General features: G+C 44.1%; 1 protein-coding gene across 5 annotated transcripts in view; it reads right to left on the reverse strand.

The window, feature by feature from the left end:
- The window catches only part of MCC (MCC regulator of WNT signaling pathway), a 430,355-nt gene that overhangs the window by 267,956 nt on the left and 146,339 nt on the right, over nt 1-16,060 (reverse strand). For 2 of the 5 annotated variants that reach the window (XM_057737624.1, XM_057737623.1), the window contains exon 1: nt 6,263-6,863. The exons of 2 other annotated variants lie outside the window; for them this stretch is intronic. In XM_057737624.1, coding sequence (XP_057593607.1) covers nt 6,263-6,319 — 57 coding nt within the window. In that variant the 5' untranslated portion in view covers nt 6,320-6,863. Of the gene's footprint in view, nt 1-5,877; nt 5,897-6,262; nt 6,864-16,060 lie in introns of those variants that run through there. One more of the 5 variants, XM_057737626.1, reaches the window with a different exon arrangement.

A 16,060-nucleotide genomic window follows, 5' to 3' on the forward strand; every position in this document is an offset into this window, starting at 1 on the left:
TTTCCCAGAATCTAGACATTACTTAAAATGTAACCTTGGTTTTCCTGAAATTTGATTCCTTGGATCAAAACCTAAATTTGAAATCTCTGTTCATCGACAATTTCTTAATCTTTCCGTAAATGCAGTTTTAATTTTCCAGTTACAGCCTGACGTCGGAGGAAGGCTTTCACATGACATACACTGGGTAAGTTAGCTTTGGGCAGCTATTAAAGCAGCACCTGGAGTTTACTTCCTGAGTATCACCATCATATTCCCTACTCTGGATGGGTGCCCCCACTCCAAGTTCTGGCATCTCAAATCTGGTAGCCACAGTCCTGTAAATAATTCATTGACAAGAAACATCTTGGGATTAACGTTAAAACTCCATGATTGGACGAGGCACTCCCTCAGGTTCTCTCTCTGCTTTCAGGTCTGTGGCCATCTCAGTTCCTGATCTCCTGCCTGGTCCTTGACTAACCTCCTCCCCTCAGATCCCACTGCTCCTTCCCTTGTTTCCTGACTACCACCTGGTTCCAGCCATGCTTGATCTCCTTGCCTCTGCCCGCTGCGCTCAACTCACGGGCTCGCCAGCCCTTTCAGCACGTGCGTCACGCAGCCCTGGCTGCCCACTTCACCAGCTTTTTCATCAACCTCAGCGCTGTAGCCCCACAGTGATTTAGCCAACCGTAGAAGCAGCCTAGAGCCCCACCTGCAAGGGTAGGAGAACCCTAATTCTTATCACAAAGGACATCTTATTCTCATTCTGGCACCTCAAAGGTTGTAGCACCAATTCCTCAGATGCCTCAGAGCACAGAAGCAGTGGGACAGAGGTCATGGCACCTCTCTCGCGCGCGAGAAGTGGGAATAGAAGGAAGGCCTTCCCCGATGCTGACTGCCCCATTCCTTATCAACAAATCTGCTCTAGAAAATCAATGCCTGGCATTCTTCAGCCAGTTGACGGTGATGGCAATGATTCCACATTCATTCCATTCTTATCAAAAACATTTATCTGGTTATTGCATCGAGACTACAATACAAATCAAGTTAAACAGGCTTATTAAATAGAACACTCCCTCCTAGGAATATGTGATCAAAAGCTGAGAGCAGTAACAGAAACCAACGAAAGGAAGCAGGAGAGGAATGGTAGACTCTGGAGAAGGACTACCTGGCCTTGAATCTTGACATCACCATTAACAGTCTGTATAATCTTGGTAAGGGTTTTCACCTCTTTATGCCTTAATTTCTCCACCTGTAACGGGCATAAAGACGGTATCCCATAGGACTTTTGATAATTAAGCATGTCAGTACCTGGGAAATGCTTAGAAAGTGTTAGCTATTACAAACCACTAAATTAACAGCTAAAAAGACAAAATAAAATGGCAAAAACTACTGCCAGCCATTGTGAATTAAGAGACCAGGGTTTCAGACATGGCTCTTGTTTTGTGGCCTCTGGAGTAGATTAAAAATGGTTGCAGATGCTTTATCACATCTTCCCTGAAGAGGTGGGAGCTATTTCTTCACTCCTTTGAATCTGGGCTAAGCACATAGCTGTTTTAACCAACAGAACACACAGACGTGACCCTGTGCCAATTTCAGTCCTACATTTTAAAAGAAATGGCAGTTTCCACGCCCTCCTTGGAACCCAGCTGCCACGCTGAGAGGAAATCCAAGCAGCACCTGGGCAGGCCCTGTAGACGAGACGTGAGGCCATCTCCCAGTCCACAGCCAGCACCTGCTCGCCAGCCACGTGACTAAGCCATTTTGGAAGCGGATCATCTAGCTGGGGTCACAGACACAAGTCTTCCGCCCCTCAGCTCTGCCCAAAACTGCGAGATCATGAACAAATAAGATTGTTATTTTAAGCCTCTAAATTTTGGGGGCGCAGTTTGTTACACAGCCATTGACAGCCAAAAAAAAGCCTCAGACCAAGCACTTAAATCAGTTCCTCAAATTTGATGTTTATAAAAAGGGAAAGGGAGAGAGGAGGCAAGGTGTTCATTCAAACATTTGTAGAACACCTACCATATGCCAGGCTCTGTGACAGGCTGCGGGACTTATTCTGATGTTTATGGTCTGTGTCTAAGACAGACATTAAACAGCTTATTACAATGAAGTGCGATTCCATAAGGACAGAGGAGTATAAAGAAGTAGAAAAGGGTGTGGGAATATCAGGTGATCTCTGTCTCTTCCAACCCTGATATTTTGTAACTTGATGATTTAGAGTAAGTACATCTGTGAGATGGCCACTTAAGAGATAGTCATACAAGATAATCTATCTAGAGAACAATTTTCTCCTATACAAATCCACTTCTTAATTAGAGTATCAGTGAAGACGTGGGTTTCAGTAGCTACGCAACAAGTAAATGGTGAAAGCACAAAGAGTCGCCTCTACAGCCTACCTTCAAGAGTGGAATAATCTTATGAAAGAGGCTTTGAATAAAGAAAGGACAGGGCAAAGAAAATATGACTTTCTGGGGCAACTAAGGTTTCAAAGTAAATAGTGATGGGATAATTTTACCTACTCATTGTTTAATGTTTAAAAAGCAAAGGAGATATGTTGATTGCTTTGGACAAGAGGTTTTAATTATTCCCAGGAAAGAACAAACCCTTGAAGATAGATTTTTAGTTTGCTATATAAATAGGCAGCTGTCAAACAGGCAAGCAGATCCAGTCCACAGCTATCCTGTGAAGATGAGTAAGTTCAAGTCATACCCTCCTAACGCTGCACCTTAAAACATCTTCTCAAGGTCTTAATCATTCTAAGAACCCAGAAATGTGATTGCGACAGCGAAATAAAGTTCAACTATATACTGGTCCTACGAGTATTACCAAGACAAACAGAACTAACTGCTGACAGAAAACCCATGGTGATGAGGAAGACGACTGAATGGCCTTCCCTTGACAAGGTTTGGGAGAATTTAATCTAATGCTGCTGAAAGTGTGTCCACTCAGCTTCTTGATCGTGGGGGAGGGAGTCTGACAGTCAAACATTTAATTTTCTAAGTACTTCTGATTTGGCTGATGTTGAAGTCTTTCCTTAACCTCACATTAGGGAAGGAAAAATACCCTTTGAGTCTTTGATAGGGAGAGCTATTAGCCAGGAAAAAAGAATAGCCAATTCATCTTTCTCAGATTTTCCTCCTGTAGTACGGTTGTCAATGCTAAGGATTAGTTCCCTTTGGTTAAAGTGTTCAGACTTGATAAAATCATTTGTGGTCATTGATAAATAAAAATATTTTGAATGTCCATAAGTGGAGACAATTCTACTGTCTGTCATAATTATCTCACAAGATCTTTAACAGCTATTGCTCAAAATAAAGACACAAAAGGAACACATTCATGAATTTCCTGTTTTTCCACTTTAAAGTCCTCACACATGCTGAACCCCTCACGGCCAGCACCCAGCTGGGTCTCCCAATCACGTATCCTTCACACCCAAATCCCTCCTGCCTCTCTTGCACCCAAGCATTCCTGGAGCACTGTAGGTGGAGCCCAGTACCTCGACTGCTGACCAAAGCCAGCTGATCTCAGGAATAGAACCAGCTCATTACAACAAGAAATTGATTCCAGTCACTCCGCCTTGTTGAGGATGTTACCGCGTCAGTGTCAACAGTACTGTCAAAGAGTCAATGACTCCTGTGGCTAGAGAACCCTTGTGGAAGGGGTAAGCTCACAAGTCAACACCAATGAGAGAGGCCTCTTGTTTATGATAACCAGGATAATGCTAGGTCCTTTCACAATTCTTCCTGCCCCTGAAATGCCTGGTGAGCATCAGGCTGAATCTGACCCTACGGTGACCTCCAGACAGCTTTGAGGCTCCTGGGCAATAAGAGATATGGCACCAAAGGCGGTTTTTTATTAGCTCTGCTTCCAGGTGAGAAGGAGAAACCAACCACAAAAAGAGGATGGTAACTTTGCCCCCCAAGACGTTAAAGTAAAACCAGTGTTTAAGAGAAAAATTACAGGGAAAAGAAGAAACTCTCCTTTACATCACAGACCTTATGTGAGGTACAAATGAACTGTGTTCAGATCTATGGATTCATATGGATACTGCTCTATGGATATTATAGAAAAGGCAAATGCTACAACTATTGCCCATGATGACGTGATCTGAGATTTAGGGTCCACAAGGTATGAACCACACAAGCCCTCCCTTTTGCTTACGAATTCTCTTTACATATACCTTAATTTAAATTGTGTATTTAAAATATTTATTTAAAAACCTAAAAATAGCTATCCTATCCTGCAACCACTCAGTCTGCAGGGAAACTCAAGACTGGGTGACAGAGGGACAGATAAATCACTGAACCTAGAAAGGAGGCTGGAAAGAGGGCAAGAAGTGAATGAACAGACACTGAGGGAAAGGAGAGACAATTTGGTGAAGGACCTGGTTAGGGCAGAAACTTGTTTACTTTCTTAGGGCCAAAACAACGTCCTATAATGCTCTGATATTATTGTTCCAACCAACGCAAGGGCCACGAAACACCCTCAGTTCTTTCCCCTGGCCACCGGTTTTCCAAGGAACACTTAAGGGCTGGACACAACCAGACAAAGAATGGAGAGCTTTACCTCCCACCTGAGTTTCCCGGATACTCTCAGCTCATCTAATGTACCCATTGACCATGCCAGTACTATTCAAGCCAGCCCTGGCCTCCTCGCTTTCTCTTCAGCCTTCTAGCCACCTTCACCCTAAATCTGTGATTCATTTTTAAACAAAGGTACCCGAATGGCACACTTCAGGTGACAGAGAGTTAAAGCTGCTGCGTAGAAACAAACAATGTTAAGGGCCTGGCAAAGACTCTGCAAGACACATGCCTTTAGTTTCTTATTCTTAAAAGACCTTAGAAGATAAGTCAAAGGCTTCTCCTTAAACAGTGTTATTAACAGAGCAGGGTCGTGGGTTCTAATTTTAGATCTGAAACCTCTCCCTGTATGCAAAAATCACTTGGGTCTTTGAGCCTCTTCCCTCACCTCCTGTTTTTAAGTGAAGCCCTCACTCTTAACATCTCCCCAGCTTTCTACATCACAGGGAAAACCACAGGGATTAGGAAATTCCTTTACTTCATTTGGGCAACATCTCGAAATGCTGTTTCAAACCGGAGCAGGGACAGCTCAGCAGCAAGACACTTAGAGCACCAGGCAGGGGCCAACTCTATTCACTGCTGGATACTAGCCACAGACCTACTCGGATTTTCCCCACGTACACCCCCATCGCTTCCCCAGCACCAGCCTTCACCCCCCAAAGAGGGGTCCATCCTTTCATTTTCCCTCCATGGTTGGTAATCTAACATCACCTCTATCTGCCTTCCGGCTGTTTTTACACGGCTCCTTTTCTCTCTCCAGCCATACTCCAGAAGCACAGACTATTTTGCCCCATGAATGGTTCAGTGACGATGCTAAGAGGAAAACCCACAGCCACCAAGCCTCCTGCTGTAGACACAGATTTCCTTCTCTCTCCTGAGCTGCCAGTTCTGTAGGTTTCCCATCACTACTTTTCAGTACTGAAAGCGTGGGGGGTGGGGGGAATGTGCAAGAGGCATCCCTAAAGTCATCAAAAAAAGGTGGCCTCCCGCATCTGACCACTCATACATTTGCATACCGTTTGATGTAGCTTTAATTTCAAAGCTGCTCTCCCAACACTCAAGTGGATTTGTTACTGTGAGAGCCAGGAATTGCAAATGCGCTTGCCTCAAAGACTCAGGAGTCCAGTCCTGGGCAGGAAATAAAGTTCTAAGCCGCTTTGATGTGCTTCCTCTCCATTCCCCTCCCCAGCGCGGGTCATTAGTCTCAGCTTGAGGAAAGACCACCTTGCCTGAACTGAACCAAACGCAGCACACGTGCGAGCGAGTGGCCGACTGAGTACTCCAATGAGCTCCCCGGCCCCACCAAATTACTTACCATCAGATCAGGCTCAGCTGGGATCCCCGTGTATTTTGGCGACTACGAAAGGGAATGTGGTACATACACTGGAGGAAGGGGGGTGGGAAGGGACCGGGGACTCAGGGCACGGAAAGTAAAACGCCTTGGCGACGCGGTGAGAGCTTGTTTCTTTTTTAAGCCACTCTTTTCAGACTGAAAATATCAAGCCAGTTCAGGTCATTTCCTGAGTAGCACAACAAGTTAAAACAAGATCCAGAAAATCTATTAATCTTTCATTGCGCTGCCTCCAGACTGGGAGCGCGAGGCGGGTGGCGTGTAGGGAAGTGGGAGATGGGGAGGCAGGGGGGTTGTCGCAAAGCAAACGCCTGAGAAACCAGAGCTCCCGACCTCAGCTGTTTCTTACCTCACTCAGCTCGGCCGAGGAGTCGTTTCCATATTTCATGGCAACTCCAGAATTCATGACTGCACTTTTCAGAGCCGAGCTCCTCCTCCTCCTCCAGGTCTCGGAGCTTACGAGTTGGGTTCAGCAGGCTGGATATCCACTGTTTGGTCCCTTCTGGCACATGTTAGTCTAGACAGCCATTTTCACCCAGGACAGCGGTGAAGCCCGCACGAAGGCTGCAGGCGCTCCTAGAAGGCGCAGAGCCGGCTCGCGTTTCACGGACGAGCCATTGCTGCAGGAGGCTCGGCGGCGTGGCGCGCTCGCAGCTGCCGCAGCGTCCGGGCCGGCGCGGGCACCCGAGGCGGTGCCACCCTCGGCGCCGCCCTGCCTCTCCTAGGGTGCCTCGCCGCCCCCCATGACCGGGCAGGAGGGCAACCCCGGCAGGATCCGGCCTCCCAGGAGGGCTTCCCGAAAAAACCAGGGTGGCGGGGCGAGGAAGACCCGCGCCTCCGGTTCCGGGGAAGGAAAGAAAGCGAGAGAGAGCCGGAGTGCGGCTGCACTTCACGCTGAAGTTTCCCGTTTGAATCGTCTGGAGTTGTAAGTGCTTTCTGATTGAATACAGCTGTCTAGCTGCTGGCTACGGGGTGAGCGGAGGAGGCGGGGCCAGAGAGAGAAATGGGGGAAAAAAAAAAAGGGGGAGGAGGCCGAGCTGAGGAGACCTTGCCGGGGAGAGCAGGCATCCTTCCAGCTCTCTGCGATAGTAATTACAGGACCCAGGTCCAGGAGGAGAGAAGAAACAGGAAAAGCCACCTGAGTAATTGTGCACAAAAATTAAAAAACAAAAAACTTCCCTCCTAGTAGCCGCTTTCCATAATTTAAGAAGGTCAAGACAAATCTGCACACTGTATATCAGGCAGCGCTGTGCATTTCTCATGGTTCACTAAGATTTTACAAGATTGTGGGGCAGTTGTTTTCCCTGGTCAGTCTAAAGTTGACACTGAGGGTGTAAAATCACTATCAAACTCACTCTCTCTCTCCCAGGCCAATTACAATTTCCGCATGTTCTTAATACAGATTAAGATGCTCCATCACATGAAAGACAGGCTCAAATTTCCCATCCTCTCAAACCCTTAGGCAGTCCTTAAAAATATTACATTTCCCATCCACTTCAACCCCCATACCTTCCTTAAAAATCTTAGGGCTCACCTGAGCAGAGCTAGGTTTGTATTTCTGGGGTTTGGAGTATGAACCAGGAAAGATTCAAGAGGCTGTTATATTCAGTGGACTCCTGGAATCAGAGCTCCCCTGCAGCCTTGAGTTTCCCTGAGGTAAAAAAAACATCCCTCTATCTGTTGGGGGGCGGGGGGAGGTGGGAAGAGGGGACTGAAATTTTTCTCTCCAAAACGGTTAAAGTCCCACTGCACTTGAGATGCACTGAAAAATGTTCTGATCTTTTAACAGTAGGTCTGTAGGATTGCTCTACACAATGGGAACAAAATGTCTCCATCCCCAGTGACAGACCTTGGCACTTCCTGAAGCCTTCTATGAAAAAGTCATTGTACTGTTAATTTGCAAGGCCTTTTTTTTTTATAACAAGGTGGTTTTTTAAAAGTAATTAATTAATTTATTTATTGGCTGCGTTGACTCTTCATTGCTGTGAGTGGGCTTTCTCTAGTTGCAGAGAGTGGGGGCTACTCTTTGTTGCGGTGCATGGGCTTCTCATTGCTGTGGTTTCTCTTGCTGCAGAGCGCGGGCTCTAGGCACACAGGTGTCAGTAGTTGTGGCAGGCAGGCTCAATAGTTGTGGCGCACGGACTTAGTTGCTCCAAGGCATGTGGGATCTTCCCAGACCAGGGCTCCAACCTATGTCCCCTGCAGGAGGATTCTTAACAACTGCACCACCAGGGAAGTCCCCTCCTTTTGTTTTGTTTGTTTTTTTTAATGAAGTAGGATGTTTATTTTGCTCTTTAAGAGGAAGCAAAGAGCTTGACCATTTACATAGATCTTCCTACTCATATGCCTTCCTGTTGAGTTTCATTCATTGCCTGATGAAAGCACTACTGGGATGAGGAAGAGTGGTAACTTTTTTGGAGCACTGGTCCCAAGTTCTGGGGCACTCCCAGACTATAGCACATTAGAAGCTCTTCAGCATGGGAAGGGTTTGAGAAGCCACATTATTTTACTTATTTATTCATTAAAACCTGTTGAGAACTGTGTGCTTGAAGATAGACATGGTGGTCAAAGAATATAAAAATCTAAACAAGACTCAAGCATTAACCCTGCCTGTAAGGTGTTTATAGTTTCATAAACAGAAATGACTATTCTAAATAGAAATGGATACTTGCCATAAAAGCAGGACAAATGAAGATCTACAGCAGTTTAGAGGCAGGAAATAGGATTTTGGCTGGGTTGGGTGGGAGGAGAAGACTGTGAAGGACTCTTAGAAGAAGCAGCATGAGTTGATCTTTGAAGACTGGCTGAGCCCAGCAGAGATGGGGAGGAGAAGGCATCCCAGGCTGTGGGCCCACTGTGAGAGAAATTGTGGATGGAGACTGGAATGTGCAAAGCATGTGTGGGGAATGGCAGGTGTTCCATTCTGGAGTGGAACCTGGATTAGATAAGTGAGTTGAAGTCAGATCATGGACAGCTGAAGCCAGGCTAAAGAATCGGGCCTTCTGATTGGCAATTGGGGAAAAAAAAAGCCTCTAAAGGGTTTTGAGCGCAGAAATAATACGATCAGAGCTGTGCTTTTTTAGACATTCCAGTGGATTTGTATCACACTCATGAGTAACATGAATTCAAGTAGACTAGTGTTGAGTATGATTCTGGTGTTTAAAGAAACATATTTTTCATACTAGATGGCCCCTAAAAACCAAGCAGATGACTTCATCTGGTGTTCAACCAAAAGAAAAGTGATCTGTTCCAAGAGGGGAGGAAAAATTGGCAGTATTAAACTTATTAAGAAGCAATATGTCTGCAGATTCTACTTTATGGACAATATAAGGCATTTTAAAGAGCAGTGTTGATTATATGGGATTTTCTTCTTAAACAATGACTTTAATACTTAATCCCCGCATAAGCTGGAACTGCACTAGAATCTGGCATCTAAATGTGGTAAACTGGAAGTAGGAAATGGACATGCCAATTGGACTATGCCAACAATCCAACAAAAGGCTAAAACGGCCTGAAATGAGTTAGTACAATGGAAATGAATCAGAGGGGGCAGACGTAAGAGGTTCTAATGGAAACATAGTAAACAGAAACTGCAGTGGAAAGGGGAGAGCTTAAAAATGACTTGTAGATCTAGAACTTGGCTGACTGGGGTTTTCAACAATGTTCTCAATAAAAATAGGTATTCCAGAGAAGGAATAGGAAACTACATTTGGGATATCATAAGTTTGAGGTGGCATGTTCAAGTGGAAATGTTTAAAGGCAGCTTGAAATGGAAATACAGAGATAAGTCAAAGTTGTGACAGAGATGGAGGTTTGGGGTTACTCCTATTAGAATTATAAATAAAACCATGGAAACAGGTAAGGTTGCCAAGAAAGACAGGACAGAGAAAAGAGAAGTGCCCTGAGGACATTACCTCAAGGAACGTCTTTTTCATGGAGGGGAAAGAATAAAAAAAGAAATGGGAAGGACAGTTAAGAGAAATAGGAAGATAACCAGGAGGATTCTGTGTCTGGAAGCCAAAGGGAGATGTCAAGACAAAAGGGAAAACATCAATATTACATGCTATAGAGAGGGGAGAAGGCTGAAGAATGATAAAAGAGCACTTCAAAGACATTAATGTCCTTCAAAGATAAATCTCTACCAAGCCCGGAGGACAGAATGTAGATTACCACAAGGAATGAAGAGGAACTAGGGACAGTAACCATGTACTACTCTTTCCATAAATTTGATGGTGACAGGAAATTGAGAGATGGGATAGTTTCTTCAGGTAGGTAAGCAATGTTGAGTAGAGGGTAGAATGAGCATATATGTAGTCTGGGGCTAAGGGAAAACCTGGAAGATAGAGAAAAGGAAGATGGAGCAAAGTTCTTGAAAAAGGAGGGAAGCAAAGCGCCAAGGACAAAAATCATGAGCTCAGCATTGGAGTGGGCTTAGAGAGGAGGAGAAGTCAGATGCTCCTTCCAAGGAGGCCAGGAATAGTTGGGAGAGCTGGAGAAATTATGGACTAGTAAAGAAAGGATTTCAGAGATATGTGGTAACTAATAGCATTTGTTTGAAGAGCCATCCAACTTCCTCTGTGTGATTGTGGAGGGGTAATGAAGACTAATCAGAACTTACCATCAGATTTTCGCTTGAGAACAGGAAGACCACAGAACTGTCTGTCAGTGCAAGGAGAACACAGTAGTTGTGATCCTCTCTCCGGAAATTGTTCAGGCATAGATTCAAGGCTGGTGGGACACACTGAACGCCAGTGGTATGTAGAGTACAACTTGATGCAATCAGAGAGAGTCCAAATCAGTTTTCTTCCAATCTAAGATTCCATGAAATGAGGATTTTTTTTTTTTTTTGCATAGTTTAAATGTTTTGTGGGTTTTTTTCACCTCTTAGTTACGAATCAGGCTGGGGATCTCTGCTATCAAGAAAGCTAAGATATTGCTGTAGACAGAATGAAACTGGGTCAATGTCCTAAGTACATTAGAAATGCAAAGAGTCCCTCAGCATGTTGTGTCAGCACACCAAAGGGGAAAGAAGCCCCAAGTGCATTTCCAATATAATAAGAAAAAGGTCGCAAGATTAGGGCTCACTGTGGTTTAGCAAGTGTATAACTGTACATGCCTACAAATCCTTTCATACTGTGGCTGCCTCAGCATGACCCCCTTAAAAGAGTTTTTCCAAGTTCTGCTTCAGCAGAGTGTAAGCTCCTGTCCACAGAGGTGTGGACAGGAAGTGGCAGGGGAATTTATCAAGATGAGGGAGCAGGTCTGGGAGAATGAGGAAAACCTGTTTTCCGATTGGGCAATGACCTGGGTTCCCCTTCTTCCTGGCCTTGTCTTCCCTAGAGGCTAATCTCTTATCTGGTTTCTGGGAGAAGAAGAGGAGGCAGCGGTAGCTCTGGGAGAGTTTCTGGGAAAGCAGAAGTTGCCGTTTGCGTGAGTGGATGGGTCTGTGAGCCGATCACATGCTGTAGGTGCACTGGCATTGCCTTTCTGCTGTCAGGGGCAGGCTGGCCCTTCTCTGTATGGCTACTGACCTCAGTGAATTTTTACACAGTAAGGATTCTATTCCAGGTCTTGTCTGTACCCTATACTGGTAATGAACATCAGATTCATTGAAGCAATCTTGGGCAAAAGTCTTAAACCTCTGGCATTAAGGAAATTGAACTTTGGGACTGGCTGACGTAAGCCCTCATCTCTACCCCTAGGGTGTCCCAGCCAGCCTTGCCCGTCATAGCAGCCCACTGTGCTGAGTCACAGTGTCCTCCTCCAGCCCACGCAAGGACCCAAACTCCAAAATTGCCCCCTTCCCCCTTGACTCTTTTAAGCTAAACCCAACTTTGATACCTCAGATTTTAGGAAGAAACCTGCCTGGTTAAGCTAATTCACACTAAGGTGAAAATACTCATAATCTTCTCAACCAAGCCCAAAGTATTTGCGTTGTAAAAAAAGGATGCTTTGAATTTAGTGGCGCAAAATTGGTGGGACTTCCCGAAGAAGAAAATGACTTTCCGGGGAGAGGGGGATTTCAGAATGCTGTAGAGATGCAGGAAGTCCCAGCCCTCTCAGTCCTTGAGAGTCATAAAAGCCAGAGAGCCCTCATAGTATCCACTCAAAAGAATTTCCTGCCCTAAAGCTATAAGCCCACCACCATGAGTCCAGAACTGCTCTCCCTAACCCAACTCCTGTGGGTCTCTGTTCAATCACCAAGCCAGGCCCCAAGCCAGGACTGAGGGCTGGTCTGTGAGCCTCTAGCCAGCCTCAGTGGCCGGCCCCATCAGACATCATTTGCTCCAGGTGCTACAACATAAAGACTTCAGGAAGCATTGCACTGGATGATCTTTGTCTTGGTCTCTGTGTCCTCAGAGAACAGTGTTAAAAACCTGGAAAAAATCCTACAATCACCTAGCTCATCGCTGGATTCCACTTATATAGGTGAGGATATGCAGCAAGTTTGTGTTATTGATTCAAAAAAGAAAAGCTCACAACACTGTAAAACACTTATACCCCCAATTAAAAAAAAAAAAAAAGAAAGAAAGAAAAGCACCCACTGTGTGTCAGACATTGTACTGTGCCTTGGGATTCAGTGGTGTTTGGGACAGAAAAAAATCCTTGCTTTTGCAAAGCTAGCATTCTTGGTGGAAAATGATTAATAAACAAATAAAGAAGACAGTTATCTCTTGTGATGGGTGCTACAGAGGAATTAAACAGGAGCTATGATGAGGGACAGCAGGCTGCTTAAATGAAGCAGCCAGAGAAGGCCTCAACGAGGAGATGACATTTCAGCATGAAGGTCAAGAAGGAGCCCACTAGGCAGAAAGTGGAGGAAGATGGCCAGGTGGAAGGATGAGCAAGTGCAAAAATCCTGGGGCAGAAAAGGACTTGACCTTTCCCATAAACTTCAAGTTTTTAATTTAATTTACATTTCAACAAAAAAGTAGACACTCTGACGGAACATGACGAAAAGATGATGGAGGAGCCAGCCCATGCAGTGTGGGTGATGGCCAGAGATATCACTCTGTGTGCATGGAGATGCCACAGGAAGACTTTAAGCAGGGCAGAGATATGATCCAATTTATGTTTTAGAAAGGTAAATTTATTCATATACAAACTTTACCACTAGGTAACCTAAAAAGTAGATGAAAGAAAGTTCCTCATTTATACGAGTATTCCTGCAAATAAATGATGAATTGATACAATTAGAATATCCCTATTTTGCAACCTCTAATGAATTAATAGATTTAGGCATAAAGCACAATGGCTACTAACATCACAAAAAGACATGCAATTAAATACATGAATTCTGATGGAAGAATACAATACCACCTGCGAAGCTGTCTTAGCAATTTTTAACATCAAGGAACGTGTTACATTAGCCACAGAGATGCAATCAGCAAAATCTAAACCATAACACTACAGGGCAAACAGTCTGGTTTCTTAAACATTGATTGATTGATGGATTGATTGATTGATTGATTGGCTGTGTTGGGTGTTCACTGCTGAGTGCAGGCTTTCCCTAGTTGCGGAGAGCAGGGGCTACTCTTGGTTGCGGTGTGCAGGCTTCTCAGTGCGGTAGCTTCTCTTGTTGTGGAGCACAGACTCTAGGAGCGAGAGCTTCCATAGTTGTGGCACATGGGCTCAGTAGTTGTGGCTCACAGGCTTAGTTGCTCCACAGGATGTGGGATCTTCCTGGACCAGGGCTCGAACCCGTGTCCCCTGCATCGGCAGGTGGATTCTTAACCACTGTGCCACCAGGGAAGTCCCCTGGTTTCTTAAACATTTAAATTGAAAGGGGGAGAAAAAAGTATGTGAAGGAGTGAGATATTAATGGAAGGAGAACCCCAGAGACATATTAACCAGTTGCAACATGTGCTTCTTACTGAGATCTTGATTCAAATAACCTGACTGTAAAAAATTATGATACCTTATGGACATCCAGAAATATACTTTTTGAATGTTTGATGCTATTTTAAATTATTATTAATGTTTAAAGATATGTTAATGGTCTTGTGTTTATACTTAAAAGAGTCTTTATCTTTTACAGATATATATTGAAATATTTAGGGGTGAAATGATATGATATCTGGGATTTGTATCAAAATCCTAGAGGAGGCAAGGAAATCAATGGGGTTTTCAATGAAACAGACTGGCGTGCATTGACAGGTATCTGGGAGCTCATGCTACTCTCTGTCCACTTCTGTATGTTTGAGAATCTTCATAATAAAAAAGCCAAAAAAGGACAATTTTACCTTTATGTAAAGAATGGGTTGTAGCATCATAAAAGTAGTAGAACAAGGAAACTTGTTAAAGGGTATTATAGTTGTAAGAGGATGCCTGTGGCTTGAAAGTCAGTAAAATCAATGAAGATGGTAAGAAATGGATGAATTAAGATATTTTATTTAGGTGAAACTGACCCAAACTTGGTGAATGGTTGGATGTAGGTAATGAGACAGACAGAGGAATCAGGATGACCATCAGTTTTGGGGTTGAACAGTTGGGTGTGGGAAGGACTGGGTTTAGGGGAAATCAATAGTTCTATTTTAGACACATTAAATTGGAGATTCCTATTTGACATCTAAGATGATGCCAATAACACTTGGATAAATGAGTTTGGGGCCCAGGGGAGAGTCAAGCTAGACAAATGGATTTGGAAGTCAACAGCATATAGATTATAGTTGATGTTGAAAGCCACAAGAACACATGAGGTCACCTAGGGAGAGAGTGAGTAAAAAGATGCAGTTCCAGGACTTATCGAGATGCTCCAATATTTCCAGAGGAGAGAGGAAGAGAATCTAGCAAGGAAGATCAAGAAAAAGTAACCAGTGTCAAAGGGCAAAACTAAAGATGTGACATCATAGATGCCAAGAGACCAGTGTGTCAGGGAGACTTGCAATCTATGTGGAGTGCTGCTGAGAGTTCAAGAAAGTGACAACAAAGAAGTGTCCTTTGGTATTGGAGATTACTGGGGACCTTGAGAGGAGCAATTTCATTAAATGGCAGTGATGGATAGAAGCTAGATTAGTGTGGATTGAATAATGACTAGAAAGTGAAAAAGTTGGAAGAACATATGGAGATAACTTTTGAGAAACATGTTGCCCAAAGCCTCACTACTACTGAACTATCTGATGAGACCTTGAACCAATCCTAACTTCTACGTCTGAGCTTTTCTCCCTTTACTATGCCCCTTCAGTCAAGTTATCTTGGAATCCCTTGGCTGGGATAAGACACTCTGAATTGTTAGCACAGTGGATCCCTCCCTAAACTGATAACTGTTCCATCATGGTGGGTCTTCACCTTATTGTTTATGAAATTGGCTACTTTGCTTTTAGACCCAATGACTTACTGCTGTGAAATAGATGGACTGCAGTGGATAATTTGGTTCTTTTGTGTTTAAAATTTGCTAAGGAAAACCCACAAACCTGTGGTCAATTAATCTTTGACAGAGTAGCTAAGAATATACAATGGGAAAAAGTCTCTTCAGCAAGTTGTGTTGGGAAAGTTGGACAGCCGCATGTAAATCAATGAAGTTAGAACACACCCTCACACCATACACAAAAATAAACTCAAAATGGCTTAAAGACTTAAACATAGGGACTTCCCTGGTGGTCCAGCGGTAAAGAATCTGCCTTGCAATGCAGGGGACGTGGGTTCGATCCCTGGTCGGGGAACTAAGATCCCACATGCCAGGGCGCAACTAAGCCTGCATGCCACAACTACTGAACTCGTGTGCCTCAACAAGAAAGCCTGCATGCTGCAAACTACAGAGCCCATGTGCTCTGGAGCCCACAGGCCACAACTAAAGAAGAGAAAATCTGCACATCACAACTAGAGAGAAGCCCGCATGCAACAACGAAAGATCCCACATGCCTCAACAAAGGCTCTGTGTGCTGCAACTAAGACCTGATGCAGACAAAAATAAATATCAATTAAAATTTTTAAAATCTCAATTAAAAAAAAAAAAGACTCAAACATAAGACATGACACAATAAAACTCCTAGAAGAGATCACAAGCAAAACAGTCTCTACAAAAATCAAACCAATATTTAGGTCAGTCTCCCCAGGCAATAGAAATAAAAACAAAAGTAAACAAATGGGACCTAATCAAACTTACAAGCTTTTGCACAGCAAAGGAAACCATAAACAAAACAAAAAG

Source organism: Hippopotamus amphibius, chromosome 1 (genome assembly GCF_030028045.1).
Source record: "Hippopotamus amphibius kiboko isolate mHipAmp2 chromosome 1, mHipAmp2.hap2, whole genome shotgun sequence".
In the NCBI taxonomy this organism is placed as follows: domain Eukaryota; kingdom Metazoa; phylum Chordata; class Mammalia; order Artiodactyla; family Hippopotamidae; genus Hippopotamus; species Hippopotamus amphibius.